Source organism: Bombina bombina, chromosome 6 (assembly GCF_027579735.1).
Source record: "Bombina bombina isolate aBomBom1 chromosome 6, aBomBom1.pri, whole genome shotgun sequence".
In the NCBI taxonomy this organism is placed as follows: Eukaryota; Metazoa; Chordata; class Amphibia; order Anura; family Bombinatoridae; genus Bombina; species Bombina bombina.
Window position 1 is genome coordinate 401,680,941 of NC_069504.1, and position 24,289 is coordinate 401,705,229.

Genomic DNA, 24,289 nt, shown 5'->3' on the forward strand with positions numbered 1-24,289 from the left:
CACTCTTGCCACCTGTCAGCAATCCACATCCCGGAAGTGGAGAACTGGGAGGCGGATTTCTTGAGTCGCCAGACTTTTCATCCGGGGGAGTGGGAACTTCATCCGGAGATCTTTGCCCAAATACTTCGACGTTGGGGCAAACCAGAGATAGATCTCATGGCGTCTCGCCAGAACGCCAAACTTCCTCGCTACGGGTCCAGATCCAGGGATCCGGGAGCAGTTCTGATAGATGCTTTGACAGCACCTTGGAACTTCAGAATGGCTTATGTGTTTCCACCCTTCTCGCTGCTTCCTCGATTGATTGCCAAAATCAAACAGGAGAGAGCATCAGTAATTCTAATAGCACCTGCATGGCCACGCAGGACTTGGTATGCAGATCTGGTGGACATGTCATCCTGTCCGCCTTGGTCTCTACCTCTAAGACAGGACCTTCTGATACAGGGTCCATTCAAACATCAAAATCTAACTTCTCTGAAGCTGACTGCTTGGAAATTGAACGCTTGATTTTATCAAAACGTGGTTTTTTCTGAGTCGGTTATTGATACCCTGATTCAGGCTAGGAAGCCTGTTACCAGAAGGATTTACCATAAAATATGGCGGAAATACCTATACTGGTGCGAATCCAAAGGTTACTCCTGGAGTAAGGTTAGGATCGCTAGGATATTGTCTTTTCTACAAGAAGGTTTAGAAAAGGGTTTATCAGCTAGTTCATTAAAGGGACAGATTTCAGCTCTGTCCATCTTGTTACACAGACGTCTGTCAGAAAATCCAGATGTCCAGTCCTTTTGTCAGGCTTTAGCTAGGATCAAGCCTGTATTTAAAGCTGTTGCTCCACCATGGAGTTTAAACTTAGTTCTTAACGTTTTACAGGGTGTTCCGTTTGAACCCCTTCATTCCATTGATATAAAGATGTTATCTTGGAAAGTTCTGTTTTTAATGGCTATTTCCTCGGCTCGAAGAGTCTCTGAGTTATCAGCCTTACATTGTGATTCCCCTTATCTGATTTTTCACTCAGACAAGGTAGTTCTGCGTACTAAACCTGGGTTCTTACCTAAGGTAGTCACTAACAGGAACATCAATCAAGAGATTGTTGTACCATCCTTGTGTCCAAATCCTTCTTCAAAGAAGGAACGTCTTCTACACAATCTGGATGTAGTTCGTGCCCTCAAGTTCTACTTGCAGGCAACTAAAGATTTTCGCCAAACTTCTTCCTTGTTTGTCGTTTACTCTGGACAGAGGAGAGGTCAAAAAGCTTCTGCTACCTCTCTCTCTTTTTGGCTTCGTAGCATAATACGTTTAGCCTATGAGACTGCTGGACAGCAGCCTCCTGAAAGAATTACAGCTCACTCCACTAGAGCTGTGGCTTCCACTTGGGCCTTTAAGAATGAGGCCTCTGTTGAACAGATTTGCAAGGCTGCAACTTGGTCTTCGCTTCATACTTTTTCCAAATTTTACAAATTTGACACTTTTGCTTCTTCGGAGGCTATTTTTGGGAGAAAGGTTCTTCAGGCAGTGGTTCCTTCTATATAATGAGCCTGCCTATCCCTCCCGTCATCCGTGTACTTTTGCTTTGGTATTGGTATCCCAGAAGTAATGATGACCCGTGGACTGATCACACATAACAGAAGAAAACATAATTTATGCTTACCTGATAAATTCCTTTCTTCTGTTGTGTGATCAGTCCACGGCCCGCCCTGTTTTAAGGCAGGTAGATATCTTTTAAATTATACTCCAGTCACCACTTCACCCTTGGTTACTCCTTTCTCGTTGATTCTTGGTCGAATGACTGGGACTGACGTAGAGGGGAGGAGCTATATGCAGCTCTGCTGGGTGAATCCTCTTGCATTTCCTGTTGGGGAGGAGTTATATCCCAGAAGTAATGATGACCCGTGGACTGATCACACAACAGAAGAAAGGAATTTATCAGGTAAGCATAAATTATGTTTTTCTGAGCAGGCAGACTTTTGATCCCAGAAAGTGGGCTCTCCATCCAGAGGTTTTCACAATGATAACCCTCATGTGGGGGGTTCCGGAGTTTGATCTGATGGCGTCTCGTAAAAATTCGTAACTTCCAAGGTACGGTTCAAGGTCAAGGGATCCTCAAGCCGTTCTGATAGACGCTCTGGAGGTTCCTTGGATCTTCAATCTAGTATACCTATTTCTCTTGTTAAGTGTATCCAGTCCACGGATCATCCATTACTTATGGAATATATTCTCCTTCCCAACAGGAAGCTGCAAGAGTCCACCCACAGCAAAGCTGCTATATAGCTCCTCCCCTAACTGCCATATTCAGTCATTCTCTTGCAAGCCTCAACATAGATAGGAGGTTGTGAGAGTCTGTGGTGCTTTCTACTTAGTTTATTCTTCAATCAAAAGTTTGTTATTTTTAAATGGCACCGGAGTGTGCTGTTTATCTCAGGCAGTATTTGGAAGAAGAATCTGCCTGCGTTTTTCTATGATCTTAGCAGACGTAACTAAGATCCATTTGCTGTTCTCACACATTCTGAGGAGTGAGGTACTTCAGAGGGGGATGGCGTGCAGGTTTTCCTGCAGATAAGGTATGTGCAGTAAAATATTTTTCTAGGAATGGAATTGACTAAGAAAATACTGTAAAGCGTTAAATGCAGCGATAGCGACTGGTATCAGGCTTATTAATAGAGATACATACTCTTGTAAAAATGTGTTTTAAAACGTTTGCTGGCATGTTTAATCGTTTTTTAACGTACATTGGTGATAACACTGTAATGTTGGTATAGCCTTAAATGCAGTAAAAGCGACTGGTATCAGGCTTATTAATAGAGATACATACTCTTGTAAAAATGTGTTTTAAAACGTTTGCTGGCATGTTTAATCGTTTTTTAACATATGTTTGGTGATAAAACTTATTGGGGCCTAAGTTTTTTTCCACATGGCTGGCTTAAATTTTGCATAGAAACAGTTAACTGAAGCTTTCCACTGTTGGCTGTGGCAGTTTGTTGTGTCTGTTTTTTAAAAACGTCTATGTCGTTTTTTTTATCTGTTTTTTGCATTAAGGGGTTAATCATCCATTTGCAAGTGGGTGCAATGCTCTGTTACCTTATTACATGTACTGTAAAATTTTGTTTGTTTTACTGCCTTTTTTTCACTGTTTTTCAAATTTTGACAAAATTTGTTTCTCTTAAAGGCACAGTAACGTTTTATATATTTGCTTGTTAACTTGATTTAAAGTGTTTTCCAAGCTTACTAGTCTCATTATTAGTCTGTTCTAACATAGAGGAAGCTCTGTGTTCATTATGTTTTAAGGCCATGGTGGAACCCCATCTTAGAATGTGTACCAGATGTACTGATTTCATGTTAAACAATAAAGATCATTTTTTGTCTTTAAAAACATTATCACCAGAGGATTCTGTCGTGGGGGTAGTTATGCCGACTAACTCTCCCCACGTGTCAGACCTTTTGACTCCCGCTTTAGGGACTCACGCTCAAATGGCGCCAAGTACATCAAGGGCACCCATAGCGTTTCTTTTACCAGGGGATTCTGTCGAGGGGAAAGTTATGCCGACTAACTCTCCCCACGTGTCAGACCCTTCGACTCCCGCTTCAGGGACTCACGCTCAAATGGCGCCAAGTACATCAAGGGCGCCCATAGCGTTTATTTTACAAGACATGGCAAAGGTGGTGAATAATATTCTGGCAGCAGTATTAGTCAGACTACCTGAAATTAAAGGAAAGCAGTTAGCTCTGGGGGTAGATACAGAGCATACAGACGCTTTAAGAACCATGTATGATACTACCTCACAATATGCTTAGTCTGTGGGTGATTTTTTTTTGACTCAGGGAAGATGATTTAACCTGATTCTGATATTTCTACATTTAAAATTTATGCTTGAGAACCTCCACTTGTTGCTCAGGGAGGCTTTGGCTGCTCTGAATGAATGTGTACAATCGCAGGGCCAGAGAAATTGTGTAGACTGGATAAATAATATGCAGTGCCGGTGTGTACTGATGTTTTTCCAATACCTAAAGAGGTTTACTAAAAAATTTTTAATAAGGAATGGGATAGACCAGGTGTGCCGTTCTCTTCCCCTCCTATTTTTTAGAAGAATGTTTTCTAATAGTTACCACCACACGGGACTTCTGGCAGACAGTTCCTAAGGTGGAGAGAAGAGTTTCTACTCTAGCTAAGCGTACCACTACCTCTGACGAGGACAGTTGTGCTTTTTAGATCCAATGGATAAAAAATGTTTATTCAACAGGGTTTTATCCTGCAGCCCCTTGCATACATTGCTTCTGTCACTGCTGCTGCGGCGTTCTAGGTTGAGTCTCTTGATGAGGCTTTACAGTTAAGCGACTCCATTGGATGAATATATTTGACAAGCTTATGCTAGCCAATTCCTTTGTTTTCTGATGCCTTGTTCATTTGACTAGACTAACGGCTAAGAATTCTGTTTTTTACTATACTGGCGCGCAGAGCGCTATGGCTTATATCATGGTCAGCTGTCGTGACTTTAATAAATAAGCTACTTAACTTCCCTTCAAGGGGCAGACCCTATTCGGGCCTGGTTTGAAGGAGATTATTGCTTATATCACTGGAGGAAAAGGTCATGCCCTTCCTCAGGATAGGTCCAAATCAAGGGCCAAAAAAAAAAAAAAAAAAGTCTTAATTTTCGTGCCTTTTAAAAACTTCAGGGCAGGTGTGGCATCCTCTTCCTCTAAGGCAAAACAAGAGGGAATTTTTGCTCAGTCCAAGGCGGTCTGGAGACAATCGGACCTGGAACAAAGATAAGCAGGCCAAGGAGCCTGCTGCTGCCTCTAAGGCAGCATGAAGGAACGGACCCCTATCCGGTAACGGATCCTATAGGGGGCAGACTTTCATTCTTCGCCCAGGCGTGGGCAAGAGATGCCCAGGATCCCTAGGCATTGGAATTTATATCCCAGAGATATCTTCTGGATTTCAAAGATTCCCCCCCAAAAAAAGGGGAGATTTCGCCTTTCACAATTATCTGCAAACCAGATAAAGAAGGAGGCATTCTTACATTGTGTACGAGATCCATCCAGTTCCAAGAGAGGAACAGGGACAGAGTTTTTACTCAAATCTTTTTGTGGTTCCCAAGGAGAGGGAATCTTCAGACCTATTTTGAATCTAAAGATCTTAAACAAATTCCTCAGAATTCCGTCATTTAAGATGGAAACTATTCGTACCATCTTAACTATGATCCAGGAGAGTCAATAGAGGACTACAATGGATTTGAAGGATGCTTATCCTCACATTGTGATGCATAAAGATCACCATCGTTTTTCAGTTTTGCCTTTCTAGACAGGCATTACCAGTTTGTAGCTCTTTCCTTTGGGATATCTACAGCCCCAAGAATCTTTATGGAGGTTCTGGGGTCGCTTTGGCGGTCCTTAGACCGCGGAGCATAGAAGTGGCCCCTTATTTAGACGACATCCTGATACAGGCGTCAAACATCCAAATTGCCCAGTCTCATACGGACGTAGTACTGGCATTTCTGAGATCACATGGGTGGAAAGTGAACAAGGAAAGAGTTCTCTATCCCCAATCTCAAGGGTTTCCCTCCTAGGGACTCTGATAGATTCTGTAGAAATGAAAATTTACCTGACGGAGTCCAGGTTGTCAAAGTTTCTAAATTTCTGCCGTGTTTTTTTCATCCCATCCGCGCCCTTCGGTGGCTCAGTACATGAATGAAATCGGCTTAATGGTAGCGGCAAGGGACATAGTACCGTTTGCACGTCTACATTTCAGACCGCTGCAACTATGCATGCTCAGTCAGAGGAACGGGGATTACACAGATTTGTCCCCCTGTTAAACCTGGACCAAGAGACCAGAGATTCTCTTCTCTGGTGACTATGTCGGGTCCATCTGTCCAAGGGTATGACCTTCCGCAGGTCAGATGGGACAATTGTTACAATAGATGCCAGCCTTTTAGGTTGGGATGCAGTCTGGAACTCCCTGAAGGCTCAGGGATAGTGGACTTAGGAGGAGACCCTCCTTCTAATAAATATTCTGGAAGTGGGAGTGATATTCCATGCTCTTCAGACTTGGCCTCAGTTAGCAACTCTGAGGTACATCATACTCAGTCGGACAATATACACGACTGTGGCTTACATCAGCCATCAAGGGGGGAACAGAAGTTCCCTAGCGATGTTAGAAGTCTTACAATAATTCACTGGACAGAGACTCACTCTTGTCTATCAGCTATCCATATCCCAGGTGTTGAGAACTGGGAGGTGGATTTTCTAAGTCATCAGACTTTTCTTCCGGGGGAGTGGGATTTCCTCTGGAGGTCAAGACCAAGCAGGAGAGGGCTTTGGTGTTTTTGACAGCGCCTGCGTAGCCACGCAGGACCTGGTATGCAGATCTGGTGGACATGTCATCCTTTCCATCACGGTCTCTGCTTCTGAGACAGGTCCCTCTACCTCAGGGTCCTTTCAACCATCTAAATAGAATCAATCTGAGATGGACTGCCTGGAGACTGAACGCTTGATGTTATCAAAGCATGGCTTCTCCGAGTCAGTCATTGATACCTTAATACAGACATGAAAGCCTGTCTCTAGGAAAATTGAACATAGATATGGTGTAAATATCTGATTGTTATGAATCCAAGGGTTACTCATGGAGTAAAGTCTGGATTCCCAGGATATTATCTTTTCTCCAAGATGTTTTTGAGAAAAGGGTTGTCAGCTAATTCCTTAAAAGGGGACAGATTTTTACTCTGTTTATTTTTTTGCACAAGCGTCTGGCAGGTATTCTAGACGTTCAGGCATTTGGTCAGGCTTTGGTTAGATCCAAGCCTGTGTTTAAAACTGTTGCTCCGCCATGGAGCTTAAACCTGATTCTTAAGGTTCTTCAAGAAGTTCCGTTTGAACCTTTTTTGTTCCATAGATATCAATCTTTATCTTGGAAAGTTCTTTTTGGGTAGCTAATTCCTCGACTCGTAGAGTCTCCAAGTTATCTGTGTTACAATGTGATTCTCCTTATCTGGTCCTTCGTACGGATAAGGTAGTCCTGCGTACTAACCTGGGTTTTTTCCTAAGGTGGTATCTAACAAGTACATCACTCAAGAGATAGTTGTTCCATGCTTGTATCCTAATCCTTCCTCAAAGAAGGAACGTCTATTACACAATATTGGACGTGGTTTGTGCTTTAAAGTTTTACTTACAAGCTACTACAGTTTTCATCAAACGTTCACCTTGTTTGTTGTCTATTCTGGACAGAGGAGAGGTCAAAAGACTTCAGCAGCCTCTCTGTCTTTTTGGTTAAAAAGCATAATTCATTTTGCTTATGAGACTGCTGGACAGCAGCCTCCTGAAGGGATTACAGCTCATTCTACTAGAGCTGTGGTTTTCACTTGGGCCTTTTTTAAATGTGGCTTCTGTTGAACAGATTTACAAGACGGAGTCTTGGTCTGCGCTTCATACTTTTCAAATTTAACAAATTTGATACCTTGCTTCTTCGGAGGCTATTTTTGGGAGAAAGGGTTTTTTACAGGCAGTGGTAACTTCCGTTTAAGTACCTGCCTTGTCCCTCCCATCATCCGTGTACTTTAGCTTTGGTATTGGTATTCCATAAGTAATGGATGATCCGTGGACTGGATACACTTAACAAGAGAAAACATAATTTATGCTTACCTGATAAATGTATTTCTCTTGTAGTGTATCCAGTCCACGGCCCGCCCTGTCACTTTAAGGCAGGTAATTTTTTCATTTGAACTACAGTCACCACTGCACCCTATGGTTTTTCCTTTCTCTGCATGTTTTCGGTCGAATGACTGAATATGGCAGTTAGGGGAGGAGCTATATAGCAGCTTTGCTGTGGGTGGACTCTTGCAGCTTCCTGTTGGGAAGGAGAATATATTCCATAAGTAATGGATGATCCGTGGACTGGATACACTACAAGAGAAATACATTTATCAGGTAAGCATAAATTATGTTTTCCTCCATTTGCTCTTTAACTAGTCATTGCTTGTGTCAAACAGGAGAGAGCGTCTGTGATCCTAATAGCTCCTGCATGGCCTTGCAGGATCTAGTTTGCGGATCTGGAAGTTGCCTCTTAGGAAGGACCTTCTAATTCACGGCCTATTCCTCCATCCAAATCAATCTCCAAGCAGTCAGCTTCAGAGAATCTAGAACGCCTAGTTTTGGCTATACGTGGTTTTTCTGCGAAAGTCATAAATACTATGCTTCAGGCTCGTAAGCCTGTTACTCGTAAGATTTACCTTAGGGTATGGCGTAAATACGTTTTATTGGTGTGTTTGATGGGGTTTTCTCGGAACAAAGTTAAAGTTCCTCGAATTTTGGCTTTTCTTCAGGAAGGCCTGGAGAAAGGTTTGTCCGTCAGTACTCTAAAGGGTCAGATTTCGGCATTGTCCATTCTTCTGCATTAACGTATGGCAGTTCTGCCAAATGTTCAGTCTTTTGTTCAGGCTTTGGTCAGAATTAAGCCTGTGTTTTAGGTCGGTCTCTCCCCCTTGGAGCCTTATTCTTGTTCTTAAGGTTTTGCAGCAGGCTCCATTTGAGCCGATGCATTCTATTGGGATTTAAGTTGTTATCTTGGAAGGTTTTGTTTCTTATTGCTATTAATTCCCCTTAACTATTTTTTCATGCTGATTAGGCGGTCATTCGTACTAAGCTAAGGTTTCTCCCTAAGATAGTGTCGGATCACAATATTAATCAGGAAATTGTTGTTCCCTCTTTTTGTCCTAATCCTTCCTCCTAGAAGGAACGTCTTGTGCGTAATTTGGATGTTGTGTGTGCTCTTAAATTTTACCTTCAAGCAACTAAAGATTTTCGGAAATTTTCTCTGTTCATTGTTTTTTCTGGTAAACGTAAGGGTCAGAACGCCACTTCTACTACTCTTTCTCTCTGGTTGAGAAGTGTTATTCTTTTAGCATATGAGACGGCTGGACAGCAGTCTCCTGAGAGCATTATGGCTCATTTCACTAGAGCAGTCTCATCCTTATGGGCTTTCAAGAATGAAGCTTCTGTGGAACAGATTTGCAAGGCGGCCACATGGTCCTCTATTTATACTTTTTCCAAATTTGATACTTTTGCCTCGGCTGAGGCTTCTTTTGGGAGAAAGGTTCTTCAATCGGTGGTGCCTTCGGTTTAGGCCTAACTGTCTTGTTTCTCCCTCCCTTTCATTCTGTGTCCTCTAGCTTGGGTATTGGTTCCCACTAGTAATTGGAATGAATTGTGGACTCTCTATGTCATAGGAAAGAAAACAAAATGTATGCTTACCTGATAAATTTCTTTCCGGGCTTAGAGAGTCCACAACCAACCCTTTTTTATATTCAGAGGACAGTTTTTTCTGTATAATCCTCCGGCACCTCTATATCCTTGTTGCTTCTTTTTCCGTTCCCTTGGGCCAAATGACTGGGGGTTATGTGTAAGGGAAGTTACACTTAACAGCTTTGCTGCTTTGCCGCCTCCTGCTGGCCTGGAGTGAATATCCCACTAGTAATTGGAATGAATCGTGGACTCTCTATGCCCGGAAATAAATACATTTATCAGTTAAGCATAAATTTTGTTTTTTAAAATTGTTTTCATGCCTGTTCTACTGTCTTTTCTTGACCAAATAATTTCTACCTTCTCTAAATAGGTTTTGCATTGGTATGCATGGACTGACACAACTTGGAAAGCGAGATATATATTGGGGTGGGATCCTCCTCCCAGACAGACCTCTGGGAGGTTTGTCTACCTAATTAAGTAGTCAGAGGCCATTTACCCACTAGTACTAATATGATTATACAATGAACTTGGAACAGTCTTATAATAAGCTGGCTCCTAAATTTGCTTAAGCAAAACGTTATCTTGGCTCCCTCAAGTAGCACTCACTATGGACTAGGTCATTAAGCACTTCAGAATTAAATTTCTTCCTTCATAAAAGGGTTTCAAAATTCACTGCAGGTATCTTTTTTTTTTTTTTTTTTTTCCCTCAGACAGAAAAATGTAGGCGGTACTTCAGATTTTTTTTGTGGGGATGGGGTTATCAACCTTTTCCTGCTGTTAAATATCACCAGCTGCATTTAGTATGGTCACCGTCTTTTAAAAAAAAAAAAAAATCCTCGTCTGGCTTTACATGACAAGTCAGATAGTGTTTCATTGGATTGCCAAGAGGCCTCATTGTTAGGACAAGCCTATTTTCTAAATGAATTGAGTCTCACTTCGCCCATCTGTTCTTGCTAATTAGCAGTGGGCGAACCGTTCCTGCCTTTAGTTGGATCTACTAGCAACATAGAAAAAAATATATCCAACCACAACACCTTGGAATCACATTTGCAGAAGTGGTTCTGTAAATGTGTATAATGTTTGCATATTTTTTGTTATAATTAAGAAGTCTCGATGGATAGAATGTTATTTGTCATAATTGTGAGCATTCCAGAGCTTTCTCTAGATATGTTTGGGATTTCTTCTGTTAAGTGTGATCAGTCCACGGGTCATCATTACTTCTGGGATATTACTCCTCCCCAACAGGAAGTGCAAGAGGATTCACCCAGCAGAGCTGCATATAGCTCCTCCCCCCTACGTCACTCCCAGTCATTCTCTTGCACCCAACGACTAGATAGGATGTGTGAGAGGACTATGGTGATTATACTTAGTTTTATATCTTCAATCAAAAGTTTGTTATTTTAAAATAGCACCGGAGTGTGTTATTACCTCTCTGGCAGAGTTTGAAGAAGAATCTACCAGAGTTTTGCTATGATTTTAGCCGGAGTAGTTAAGATCATATTGCTGTTCTCGGCCATCTGAGGAGTGAGGTAAACTTCAGATCAGGGGACAGCGGGCAGATGAATCTGCATAGAGGTATGTAGCAGTTTTTATTTTCTGACAATGGAATTGATGAGAAAATCCTGCCATACCGATATAATGTCATGTATGTATACTTTACACTTCAGTATTCTGGGGAATGGTACTTCACTAGAATTACACTGTAAGAAATACATAAAGCTGTTTAATAACTAGAGATTATGTTTAACGTTTTTGCTGGAATGTAAAATCGTTTTCATTTGCTGAGGTACTGTGTGAATAAATGTTTGGGCACTATTTTTCCACTTGGCAGTTGCTTAATCTGTTTTTCTGACAGTTTCTGTTCTCCCTCACTGCTGTGTGTGAGGGGGAGGGGCCGTTTTTTGGCGCTTTTTCTATGCATCAAATATTTCAGTCAGCAACTCATTGTATTCCCTGCATGATCCGGTTCATCTCTACAGAGCTCAGGGGTCTTCAAAACTTATTTTGAGGGAGGTAATTTCTCTCAGCAGAGCTGTGAGAATTATAGTTTGACTGAGATAAAAAACGTTTATTCTGTAATTTGTTTCCTGCTTTCAGAATTTGTTATCTTTGCTAATGGGATTAAACCTTTGCTAAAGTTGTGTTGTTTACAAGGATTGAGGCTATAACTGTTTCAATTTATTAATTTTCAACTGTCATAGATCTTCTGTGCTTCTTAAAGGCACAGTACGTTTTAATATTATTCTAATTGAATTGTATTTCCAAGTTGCAAGTTTATTTGCTAGTGTGTTAAACATGTCTGATTCAGAGGATGATACCTGTGTCATTTGTTGCAATGCCAAAGTGGAGCCCAATAGAAATTTATGTACTAACTGTATTGATGCTACTTTAAATAAATGTCAATCTGTACAAATTGAACAAATTTCACCAAACGAGGGGAGAGTTATGCCGACTAACTCGCCTCACGTGTCAGTACCTACATCTCCCGCTCAGAGGGAGGTGCGTGATATTGTAGCGCCGAGTACATCTGGGCGGCCATTACAAATCACATTACAGGATATGGCTACTGTTATGACTGAGGTTTTGGCTAAATTACCAGAACTAAGAGGTAAGCGTGATCACTCTGGGGTGAGAACAGAGTGCGCTGATAATATTAGGGCCATGTCAGACACTGCGTCACAGGTGGCAGAACATGAGGACGGAGAACTTCATTCTGTGGGTGACGGTTCTGATCCAAACAGACTGGATTCAGATATTTCAAATTTTAAATTTAAACTGGAAAACCTCCGTGTATTACTAGGGGAGGTGTTAGCGGCTCTGAATGATTGTAACACAGTTGCAATACCAGAGAAAATGTGTAGGTTGGATAAATATTTTGCGGTACCGACGAGTACTGAGGTTTTTCCTATACCTAAGAGACTTACTGAAATTGTTACTAAGGAGTGGGATAGACCCGGTGTGCCGTTCTCACCCCCTCCGATATTTAGAAAAATGTTTCCAATAGACGCCACCACAAGGGACTTATGGCAAACGGTCCCTAAGGTGGAGGGAGCAGTTTCTACCTTAGCTAAGCGTACCACTATCCCGGTGGAGGATAGCTGTGCTTTTTCAGATCCAATGGATAAAAAGTTAGAGGGTTACCTTAAGAAAATGTTTGTTCAACAAGGTTTTATATTGCAACCCCTTGCATGCATTGCGCTGATCACGGCTGCAGCGGCATTCTGGATTGAGTCTCTGGAAGAGAACATTGGTTCAGCTACTCTGGACGACATTACGGACAGGCTTAGAGTCCTTAAACTATCTAATTCATTCATTTCGGAGGCCGTAGTACATCTTACTAAACTTACGGCGAAGAATTCAGGATTCGCCATTCAGGCACGCAGGGCGCTGTGGCTAAAATCCTGGTCAGCTGATGTTACTTCTAAGTCTAAATTGGTTAATATACCTTTCAAAGGGCAGACCTTATTCGGGCCCGGGTTGAAGGAGATTATCGCTGACATTACAGGAGGTAAAGGCCATGCCCTGCCTCAGGACAAAGCCAAAGCCAAGACTAGACAGTCTAATTTTCGTTCCTTTCGTAATTTCAAAGCAGGAGCAGCATCAACTTCCTCTGCACCAAAACAGGAAGGAGCTGTTGCTCGCTACAGACAAGGCTGGAAACCTAACCAGTCCTGGAACAAGGGCAAGCAGACTAGGAAACCTGCTGCTGCCCCTAAAACAGCATGAATTGAGGGCCCCCGATCCGGGATCGGATCTAGTGGGGGGCAGACTTTCTCTCTTCGCCCAGGCTTGGGCAAGAGATGTTCAGGATCCCTGGGCGCTAGAGATAATATCTCAGGGATACCTTCTGGACTTCAAATACTCTCCTCCAAGAGAGAGATTTCATCTGTCAAGATTGTCAACAATCCAGACAAAGAAAGAGGCGTTTCTACGCTGCGTACAAGAGCTCTTGTTAATGGGAGTAATCCATCCAGTTCCACGATCGGAACAGGGACAGGGGTTTTACTCAAATCTGTTTGTGGTTCCCAAAAAAGAGGGAACTTTCAGACCAATCCTGGACTTAAAGATCCTAAACAAATTCCTAAGAGTTCCATCGTTCAAGATGGAGACTATTCGGACAATTTTACCTATGATCCAAGAGGGTCAATACATGACCACTGTAGATTTAAAAGATGCTTACCTTCACATACCGATTCACAAAGATCATTATCGGTACCTAAGGTTTGCCTTCCTAGACAGGCATTACCAGTTTGTGGCTCTTCCATTCGGATTGGCTACAGCTCCAAGAATCTTCACAAAGGTTCTGGGTGCTCTTCTGGCGGTACTAAGACCGCGGGGAATCTCGGTAGCTCCATACCTAGACGACATTCTGATACAAGCTTCAAGCTTTCAAACTGCCAAGTCTCATACAGAGTTAGTGCTGGCATTTCTAAGGTCACATGGATGGAAGGTGAACGAAAAGAAAAGTTCACTCGTTCCACTCACAAGAGTTCCCTTCCTGGGGACTCTTATAGATTCTGTAGAAATGAAGATTTACCTGACAGAGGACAGGCTAACAAGACTTCAAAGTGCTTGCCGCACCCTTCATTCCATTCAACACCCGTCAGTGGCTCAATGCATGGAGGTAATCGGCTTAATGGTAGCGGCAATGGACATAGTACCCTTTGCACGCTTACACCTCAGACCACTGCAACTGTGCATGCTAAGTCAGTGGAATGGGGATTACTCAGACTTATCCCCTTCTCTGAATCTGGATCAAGAGACCAGAAATTCTCTTCTATGGTGGCTTTCTCGGCCACATCTGTAAAGGGGGATGCCATTCAGCAGACCAGACTGGACAATTGTAACAACAGACGCCAGCCTTCTAGGTTGGGGTGCCGTCTGGAATTCTCTGAAGGCTCAGGGACAATGGAGTCAGGAGGAGAGTCTCCTGCCAATAAACATTCTGGAATTGAGAGCAGTTCTCAATGCCCTCCTGGCTTGGCCCCAGTTGACAACTCGGGGGTTCATCAGGTTTCAGTCGGACAACATCACGACTGTAGCTTACATCAACCATCAGGGAGGGACAAGAAGCTCCCTAGCTATGATGGAAGTATCAAAGATAATTTGCTGGGCAGAGTCTCACTCTTGCCACCTGTCAGCAATCCACATCCCGGGAGTGGAGAACTGGGAGGCGGATTTCTTAAGTCGTCAGACTTTTCATCCGGGGGAGTGGGAACTTCATCCGGAGGTCTTTGCCCAAATACTTCGACGTTGGGGCAAACCAGAGATAGATCTCATGGCGTCTCGACAGAACGCAAAGCTTCCTCGTTACGGGTCCAGATCCAGGGATCCAGGAGCAGTCCTGATAGATGCTCTGACAGCACCTTGGGACTTCAGGATGGCTTACATGTTTCCACCCTTCCCGTTGCTTCCTCGATTGATTGCCAGAATCAAACAAGAGAGAGCATCAGTGATTCTAATAGCACCTGCGTGGCCACGCAGGACTTGGTATGCAGACCTGGTGGACATGTCATCCTGCCCACCTTGGTCTCTACCTCTGAAACAGGACCTTCTGATACAGGGTCCCTTCAAACATCAAAATCTAACTTCTCTGAAGCTGACTGCTTGGAAATTGAACGCTTGATTTTATCAAGACGTGGATTTTCTGAGTCAGTTATTGATACCTTAATACAGGCTAGGAAACCTGTTACCAGAAAGATTTACCATAAGATATGGCGTAAATACCTATATTGGTGTGAATCCAAAGGTTACTCTTGGAGTAAGGTTAGGATTCCTAGGATATTGTCTTTTCTACAAGAAGGTTTAGAAAAGGGTTTATCTGCTAGTTCATTAAAGGGACAGATCTCAGCTCTGTCCATTCTGTTACACAAACGTCTCTCAGAAGTTCCTGACGTCCAGGCTTTTTGTCAGGCTTTAGACAGAATTAAGCCTGTGTTTAAAACTGTTGCTCCACCATGGAGTTTAAACCTTGTTCTTAATGTTTTACAGGGCGTTCCGTTTGAACCCCTTCATTCCATTGATATAAAGTTGTTATCTTGGAAAGTTCTATTTTTAATGGCTATTTCCTCGGCTCGAAGAGTCTCTGAATTATCAGCCTTACATTGTGATTCTCCTTATTTGATTTTTCATTCGGATAAGGTAGTCCTGCGTACTAAACCTGGGTTCTTACCTAAGGTAGTTACTAACAGGAATATCAATCAAGAGATTGTTGTTCCTTCTTTATGCCCAAATCCTTCTTCAAAGAAGGAACGTCTACTGCACAACCTGGATGTAGTCCGTGCTCTAAAATTTTACTTACAGGCAACTAAGGAATTTCGACAAACGTCTTCTCTGTTTGTCATTTACTCTGGGCAGAGGAGAGGTCAAAAAGCTTCCGCTACCTCTCTTTCTTTTTGGCTTCGTAGCATAATTCGTTTAGCTTATGAGACTGCTGGACAGCAGCCTCCTGAAAGAATTACAGCTCATTCTACTAGAGCTGTGGCTTCCACTTGGGCCTTCAAGAATGAGGCCTCTGTTGAACAGATTTGCAAGGCTGCAACTTGGTCTTCGCTTCATACTTTTTCCAAATTTTACAAATTTGACACTTTTGCTTCATCGGAGGCTATTTTTGGGAGAAAGGTTCTTCAGGCAGTGGTTCCTTCTGTATAAAGAGCCTGCCTATCCCTCCCGTCATCCGTGTACTTTTGCTTTGGTATTGGTATCCCAGAAGTAATGATGACCCGTGGACTGATCACACTTAACAGAAGAAAACATAATTTATGCTTACCTGATAAATTCCTTTCTTCTGTAGTGTGATCAGTCCACGGCCCGCCCTGTTTTTAAGGCAGGTAAATATTTTTTAATTTATACTCCAGTCACCACTTCACCCTTGGCTTTTCCTTCTCGTTGGTCCTTGGTCGAATGACTGGGAGTGACGTAGGGGGGAGGAGCTATATGCAGCTCTGCTGGGTGAATCCTCTTGCACTTCCTGTTGGGGAGGAGTAATATCCCAGAAGTAATGATGACCCGTGGACTGATCACACTACAGAAGAAAGGAATTTATCAGGTAAGCATAAATTATGTTTTTTCACCTAAACTACCATTGAGCATTCAAGATTTAAAAAATGCAGTTGCCAGTGTATCTCTTCTCACGGTCATGTCTCAATATGCCAAAGCTAACAATATTGTCTCCATGTTTTAATTTATTTTTCTTGGGTTTAAGTAGACTGGATTATTTTATAGAAATTGTTTGGTATGTTTTTTAATTTTGATTTAATTAGTTTATTATGTTTTTAGAACATTTCTGTTACCCTGGTAGTTAATGGTGGAGAGATTGAAAAAAGCAGCTTTATTTATGTCAATGGAGCTGATCTTGTCAATTAAACAAATAGTTTTTTTCAGCAAGGTATTAGTTTTATTAACGAGCTTTATCGAATCTATGCCATTTAGTTGGTGGATAAACTGAAATTCAATGGCAGGCCATTTCAACTAATGTTAGGTTGATCAAATAGTTGTGTTACTATGGGAGATCAGTATGTTTAAGATTTCTGGTCTTAAAACAAAGTTCACTTATCCTTAATTTTTTGGAACTGAATGCAATAAAATTGTCTTTCTTCATTTTGCTTATCTCAAGTCTTATCTAGCAAGACTACAATGTGCTACATAAAATGCCTAGAATGTACAAGAAGTTCTCTTTTGATTAAAAAATATTTATGGAATAAAGAGCAAGCAAGCAGACTATTTTAACAGGTCCCCATTTCTGCCAGGAAAATTAAGACTAAACAAGTCTGTGATTCAGCAAATGGTCAATAAATAAGTCCCACCAGATCTATATGTGGTAAATCTTATCACAAAATAATTTACTGTACTACATGGTCTTAAAAATATATAAAAAAATTTTTAAACAAGTCTTTCCTTTGGAAGATTTGAGCAAGACTGCCTCGTCCTCGCCACACACTACAGTTAGGCTCAGCTGATGCCAAAATTTGGACAAATAGTCTGCTGTAGTGCAATAGCCTTCACTAAGGAGATGCTGATTGATGGAACCAAAATGACAAGAAATTTTCAAAATTCCTGTATAGTGTTCATTAGGTCTGCCTCTTCTATCTTTGGCAGTGGAACAGTGCAACCTACTGTAGGTTTTGGCATCCCTTTTATGGAGGAGGTTGGCTATATCTCTTCTGCTAGGATTATTGGTGTATAGGAATTATAAAATGTATTGAAAGAGCTATATAATTGCAGAGGTTAAAGGCATAGTTATACTGCAATAGTGCAATAATAAAATGCTCTAATACATTTACATTATTTTCTTTTTTGCACTTGAAAGTGCCTTTAAATGTTCTGAAAACTTAAGTGTATTATATAGTTTATAATTCTCTCTTACAGTGGAACTTGCAATGATCATGGACCGTCTATATGGAGGCGTATGCTACGCAGGTATAGACACAGACCCTGAGCTAAAGTATCCAAAAGGAGCAGGGCGGGTTGCTTTTTCCAATCAACAGAGTTACATAGCTGCTATCAGTGCCCGCTTTGTTCAACTGCAGCATGGAGAAATAGATAAACGGGTGAGTCAGTGTGTGTTAAAATTTAAAGGATATTGTCCTATGACCTGTTTGAGGTTCCAACATAGGAGTGGCCAAGCTTTTCAAATAAAGGACCGCACTAGAACATTTTCCACATGTGCAGTGATAGGTGTTAATAATTCTACTCAAATAATTATGACCACCAATGCTTTAGCTACAAACTCAAAAGACCAACTAACATGTGGGTTATTGGATATTATCCAAATAGGGAGATATAGTTGTTTGGGACCACCATAAAATGCTTCTTTATAACATTGGGTTTATGGCCCTTTAATTAGATGGGGGTGGCATTCATTGTCAGTGAAGGAAAAGCTGCATATCAGCATGGCTCATCGAGATATACTTTGAGCAAGTAATATATATATATATATATATATATATATATATATATATATATATATATATATATAGATATACATATATATACTGTATATACTATTGTCTCATATAGTCTGTTTTTAAAGTGAGCTAGGTTTGCCTAAGAATAATATCAAATGACTGTCATGATTTATTTAACAATTTTATTCAAACATCCTCCTCATTTCTATAAAAATAGGTGGAAGTCAAGCCATATGTCTTGGATGACCAGCTGTGTGATGAGTGTCAGGGTGCTCGCTGCAGTGGCAAGTTTGCTCCATTCTTCTGTGCTAACGTTACCTGTCTGCAGTATTACTGTGAATATTGCTGGGCTGCTATCCACTCACGTGCAGGCCGGGAGTTCCACAAGCCACTTGTGAAGGAGGGAGGAGATCGCCCAAGGCATATTTCATTCCGCTGGAATTGAGCAATCTGTTGCTTAGCTCATCATGCAAGCATCCAAATAAGTGCACTCTTCTGTTCTTAACCTTCCTCCCTGCTGCCATTTTAAGCAACGCATGTCCTCTTGTTGTAGTCTGTATTTTAACAATTGTATAATGAAAGAATGACCTACACCATAGGTATTTTGTAGAGTATTGTGTCATTGAGAACTGTATTGGAACACCTTTTATGTTCATAACAATATCACTCTAATGCATGCAAGTTTCATGCTGTCCTCATTGAAAACCAAGGGAGCAGGGAGACTGTGCAACAATTAATATTAATATATATATATATTTTTTTTTATTTCAAAAATAGTTTAAAGGTGAAAAATAAGAGTATTTTTTTTAATTAAATTATTGTTAAATAGAAAGTAACATAAGAATACTGTTAATGTAACCATGCAACAACCATAACACTATGGGTCTGTTTGACACAGCTTATTTTTTACTGGGGGAGTTTTTTATTTTCTATTTATTATTTTTTCTTATTTTTTAACATATAGTAGGAAAAGTTAGCAGTTGCCTATTAAAGCAAAGTGTATGAGCAAAGTTTAAAACCATATTGTAAATTCCTTTATACAATCCTTTGGGAGAAGTTGAAGGCTCCAAAAATGGCAGATGCCTCCAATACTTAGAAATATTTATATATATATTTTTTTCATGTTTGCTCACATCTACAGAACTGGCTAAATCTTTTATAGCTCTGAAGTATTTTAACAATGAGCTATTTGCATTAAGCTTTTTAAGAATGTAAATGTTGAGTGAAGTTACTACTGAGGGGAGTGCACTTATTTATTTATTTTTTCAGTGAAAAAAAAAAGTTTTTAAAAAAATATTATAAGAGAAAACCACAGTCAGTCATAGCCCCTACCCCCTCCATCCTAACTCCTACCAAAGCTCAATGAAATAAGATAAATAAAAGGCAGGAATTTAATCTTTGAAAGAACAAATGTATAGATTTTTTATTTTTTGATGCTTAATATATATCTAAAGTCCTAATTTGCTTATGTCAGGTGCCAGCTTTGTTCTCCATTTTGGCACACAAAACTTGAAAGATACCTCAAGTATGGAGTTATAGATGTTTTACTTCAGTCTTGAGTTTTTCACTCTGGAAGAAGAGCCCATTCTTATGCTTAACCCCTTTGCTGCCTAAATATACGGTCACTCTGGATATCACAACATTTACTTGTTATAATTGTTATTTATCATATTGTTTTAGGTTCCAGTGTAGGTGAATGAGTTGATAAATGATTCTTGTTTGCAAAGAACACACACACAGTCACACACACACTTTACATGCCTGCTATGTGTTGTAAAGTAGAGATAACACTTATCTGCATTAAAATATGTCTGCTTGGTTAGACTCCCAAAAGGTCCTAGTGCTTAAACTATGATCTCTTGGCTGGATATAATTGCACTTTACACAGCAAGTTGTAATCACAAGCACAACGCTGCAGTATAGTTGCTGCTTATAAAATAAATAACTTTTTGGAAGTTGCAATGTTTTGGCAGTAAAGGCATCAAGCTGCTTTTACCCCAAAATAACCTATGTATGCCTTAAATGTTTCAGTGCTAGAAAGATCACACACAATGTTGCAGAGCATTGTTTGTCCTATTGGAGCAAAATGAGAGAACACTTTCTAATTAGAATATATGGATTCATTAGTAAATATGTGTTACATCCTTCGTAGATATACATTTATAGGTGTAAAATAATAAAATCATAATTTAATACAATCCAAGCAAAAAGTATGCTTGATGGAGCAGATTTGTCTCCCTAACTACAAATGCTAAACTATAGAAATGGTTTTGTTAGGTTAATTTCTTCTGCATTTAAGATATCATTATTAAATAAAATGTTATAGCTATTTTTCTGTATTTATTATATAACCACCCAATTTTGCAATCAATAATTCATGCACAATGTTATTTGAAACAGAGCTATATTACATTTTTACATAATGTATCCTTACACGCATGAAGATAATTATTGCATGTGCAAAATACAGAAGCATTCTTGTTGTGATGTTTTAAGATCTTTATATACATAAATGTAAATCTAAATTGTTTTAGTTTGACTTTATTTAAATTTTCTTACTTAAAAAAGTTTGTAGTTCATTGCAACAGTTTGACTACTAAAGAGTTATGATTTATTATAGCTGTAGGCATATAGTCCCTATAACTGGATATGAATGTTCCGAAAATGGCACATTTGAGTCTAAACATTCTATTTTATTATAATAGATATTAAAACCAAAGACTTACTTCTCTGCTGCTTATTGCTTGAATTTAAGGCCCATTTCTCCCATCTAATTCAATTTTCTCCTTCCAGATGGAAACTCATTACAGAGGAGGACATAAAAGTTGTCATAAATAAAGCTCATGCTGTCCATATTTTTTTAGTCTTTGCATTATTGTTCAATGCATCTGTAAGTTTAGCACAACCAGAGTGTCCTGTTTAAATAGGATTTTTGCAACATAGGGGTTAATGGTACAAGATAAAGTCCAAAATGGAGACATGCTGAATGACTCTGTTGTGTAGATAAGCAAGCTGCTCTTTAAATCAACCCCTGAACTACAACAACAACAAAAAATATACATTGGGTGCTCTTATATACATCTGGTCAAATAATTCTCACAACTCCAGAAGGATTGTTTTAGACTTCTTATGCTTTGGGAGTGTTTGTAGGTGGCTTGGGGTGTGCTAGAGTGCCAGTCCTACCAGTAAACAGTGGCAATGAATTAACCTTTTCGCTGCCCAAATATGGGCACCATAATGTTCTGCAGTGAACTGCAGATGTCTCTTCTATAATGGAGTAAACTACTTGGAGGCTGGAAATGTCTCTGAAGCCTTCAACACTGCAGGGAAAAGGTTAACCCTCCAGATAGATAACACTGTTTGGAAGCTAGCTTTGAAGAATATTTTCTTTTTATTTCCCTTTGTACATGACCTGCTGAATTTCGGTACAGTGTTTTTGTAGCTAACTTATTTTTGTCATGCACATATTGTACACTTGTTATGCACTAATTTTATATATCTTATGTTTCCAGCAGTGAGCATTTAGGCCCACTTTTCACTGGCGGGATATCTCTTTATGCAATACCTCAATTTTTCATATTGCAAAGAGTAGCTTTTTGTACTTTTATTACGGAGAGAACTTCATATAACTTCATTTTTTAAGATAAATAATTTTAATAAATTTTTATTTTCTTATATTCTGCTTTTTATACATTTCAGTGCTCTGCATACATTTTGAATGATGGATGTTGTGCACTGGTAATGCTACTTTAGAATCTGCAGAGAATCAAAAGCATGTGGCTTCAGACATCTTAGCCCACACCAAACGGTGTTTGTTTATTTTAATAAATTTATTAGATGTAATCTTGAGATTTAAAAAAAAAAAACAGCATGAACATGACAATTTAATCTTGTCCTTTAGTCCCTTAAATAAACAAAAAGTAGTATAGAAACTTAATAGTAAAGTAACAACAGAAAATGTACTCAGCTTCATGTTTCATATTTAAAAAAAAATAAAACTATACACGGTTGCAGAATTTTTTGGTGAATGTTTAGCCATTTTAAATATTAATAAAATTAATGTTAGGTGTTTTAATGCAGATATATGACTGCAGTTTAAAAAAAAGATGAATTCATAAATAACCAGGTTTTCTGGTTCCAGATGTGTAATGTTAGTATGCATGACTAATATAAGGGAAAATATTGTTATTCTACTAATATTCACTTGTTGTTATTGTGTGAAAAGCGTGTTTACAGATGACTTGGTAACACTTTAATTTACAGAGGATAAAGTACCATGGACTAACTCTGCATTCAGGGTTGCAGTTACATGGATATGTGGCTTTATTATTGTATGCTATTAGATAATCGATTGCCTTTCAGGCCCATGGTTGGCACCTCAGTGTGTTAGCTGGGGAAAAGCATGTGATATATAGCATAAGTTCTTTGAATCCCTACACATGCCAAGATATTTTATTTTTTCATTTTATTTTGTTTAAAAAACAAAACCTGCTTTCTGCTGAATGGGCCTACAAGACAGTGATGTGCTGGCACCTTAAGCAGAAAAATGTGTTGAAGCATCACATCACAGGGAGTTAACATAGTTATTTTCTTCACTGTAGAACAAACTATGTTACCGATTTGTTAACATAATGAAACCCTCACTGCCTAATGCTTTGGCCTAGTATATACTTCTCCATACACAGACCTCTGCATAATGCAAGATAAAAAAAATGTTTGCAGTGAATTACTAGCATTTTAGAAAGAATGCTGTTGGAAAGACTTGATAATCCCACCTTCTCTTTTATTATTTTGAAGAGATAAGCCTTCTGTTAAAAGGTGATTTAAAACTTGAATGTGATAAATTGTGGCAAGTTGAACTTCAAGTTGTTATGTGCAATACTTATTTCTGACTTTTGAAAGATCTTTGCAGTGTAATTCTTCATTGTTTTTAATTGCAGGCATTTAAAATATGTCGTTTTCTACTGTTATAGTAATCCTCTTTCTTGCTGGTGTTTCTAAAGAAAAGAATTAGAAATCAATCTTTCTACTAATGTAAAACTGAGATTATTTTTTAAAAAAATTAATAAAAAGAGGTTTTGGTCATTGGCGTTTTGTTACCTTTTTTAACCTTTGGTACACTGGAGGAGCCTGGGGTATGTGTGATTCAAGCTCCTCCAGCTAAACAAGGGTTAAAACTACTGTGATTGATTACATTGTAAGAATTGGGACTATATTGTATTCAACTGTTTTATTTTTTATATTTTTAAATTTGAAAGCATAATTCGTTTTTATAATTTTCATCAGATTCCTTTGTTATATTTTTTTGGAAGTGAAACTATTAACAAGTAAGTGTCTAGTTTTTACTAAACCCTAATGTTATCTTTTTTCAGTGTATTGCTCATTTATCAGAAGGAATTAAAAGTTATTTAAGTATGTCAGTTAATTGTACCACTGGCTGAATTTACACATAGTTTTTACTGTGTATGGGGAGGTTGTAGTATTTATTATACCATTTTAAATAAAGGTAATTCATTTTTTATTAAAATCATTTTCACGTTTAAGTTCATATTTTTGTATGTTCTTCTCTAATTAAGTTATATAACACAAGTTCCTTTTTTAAAGAGTTCATTTGTTGAAGTGCTAGTGAAAAATTAATGTTATTAAATAGTTTGCAAATGACTATTTATACAAGTATGCATATAATTTTTAAATATTTGTAATGTGAGATGTTGAATGAATAAAACTTTTAACTCTGAATTTATTTACAAGTGTTTTATTTATTTCATTTTTCCTGTGCAAGAGAGTTATAAGTACTGTACAGTATAAGTGTGTATATATATATATATATATATATATATATATAAAATCATGAACATATACGTTAAGCTTATTAAGATTGCTTAAGATAGGCTTTCTTTTTGATGTAGCTGTTGAGATGATCTCAGTGCAAAGGTGCCACATTTGCCAACATCCTGGTCAGCTTATAAGGTGCCTAAGAGAAGGTTTTTCTTTCTTGTAATTGGCAAGTGTCCATGAGCTAGTGACGTATGGGATATACAATCCTACCAGGAGGGGCAAAGTTTCCCAAACCTCAAAAAGCCTATAAATACACCCCACACCACACCCACAATTCAGTTTTACAAACTTTGCCTCCTATGGAGGTGGTGAAGTAA

The 24,289-nt window shown here is 39.3% G+C and overlaps 1 protein-coding gene across 1 annotated transcript in view; it reads left to right on the plus strand.

Annotated features, from left to right (window-relative positions):
- Positions 1–23,873, plus strand: part of CPEB4 (cytoplasmic polyadenylation element binding protein 4) — a 476,000-nt gene extending 452,127 nt beyond the window's left edge. Inside the window, exons 8-9 of the mRNA XM_053717141.1 lie at positions 17,596–17,777; positions 18,352–23,873. Of these exons, the coding sequence (XP_053573116.1) occupies positions 17,596–17,777; positions 18,352–18,579 (410 nt within the window). The 3' untranslated portion in view covers positions 18,580–23,873. The remainder of the gene's footprint in view (positions 1–17,595; positions 17,778–18,351) is intronic.
- The last annotated feature ends 416 nt before the right edge of the window (positions 23,874–24,289 follow it).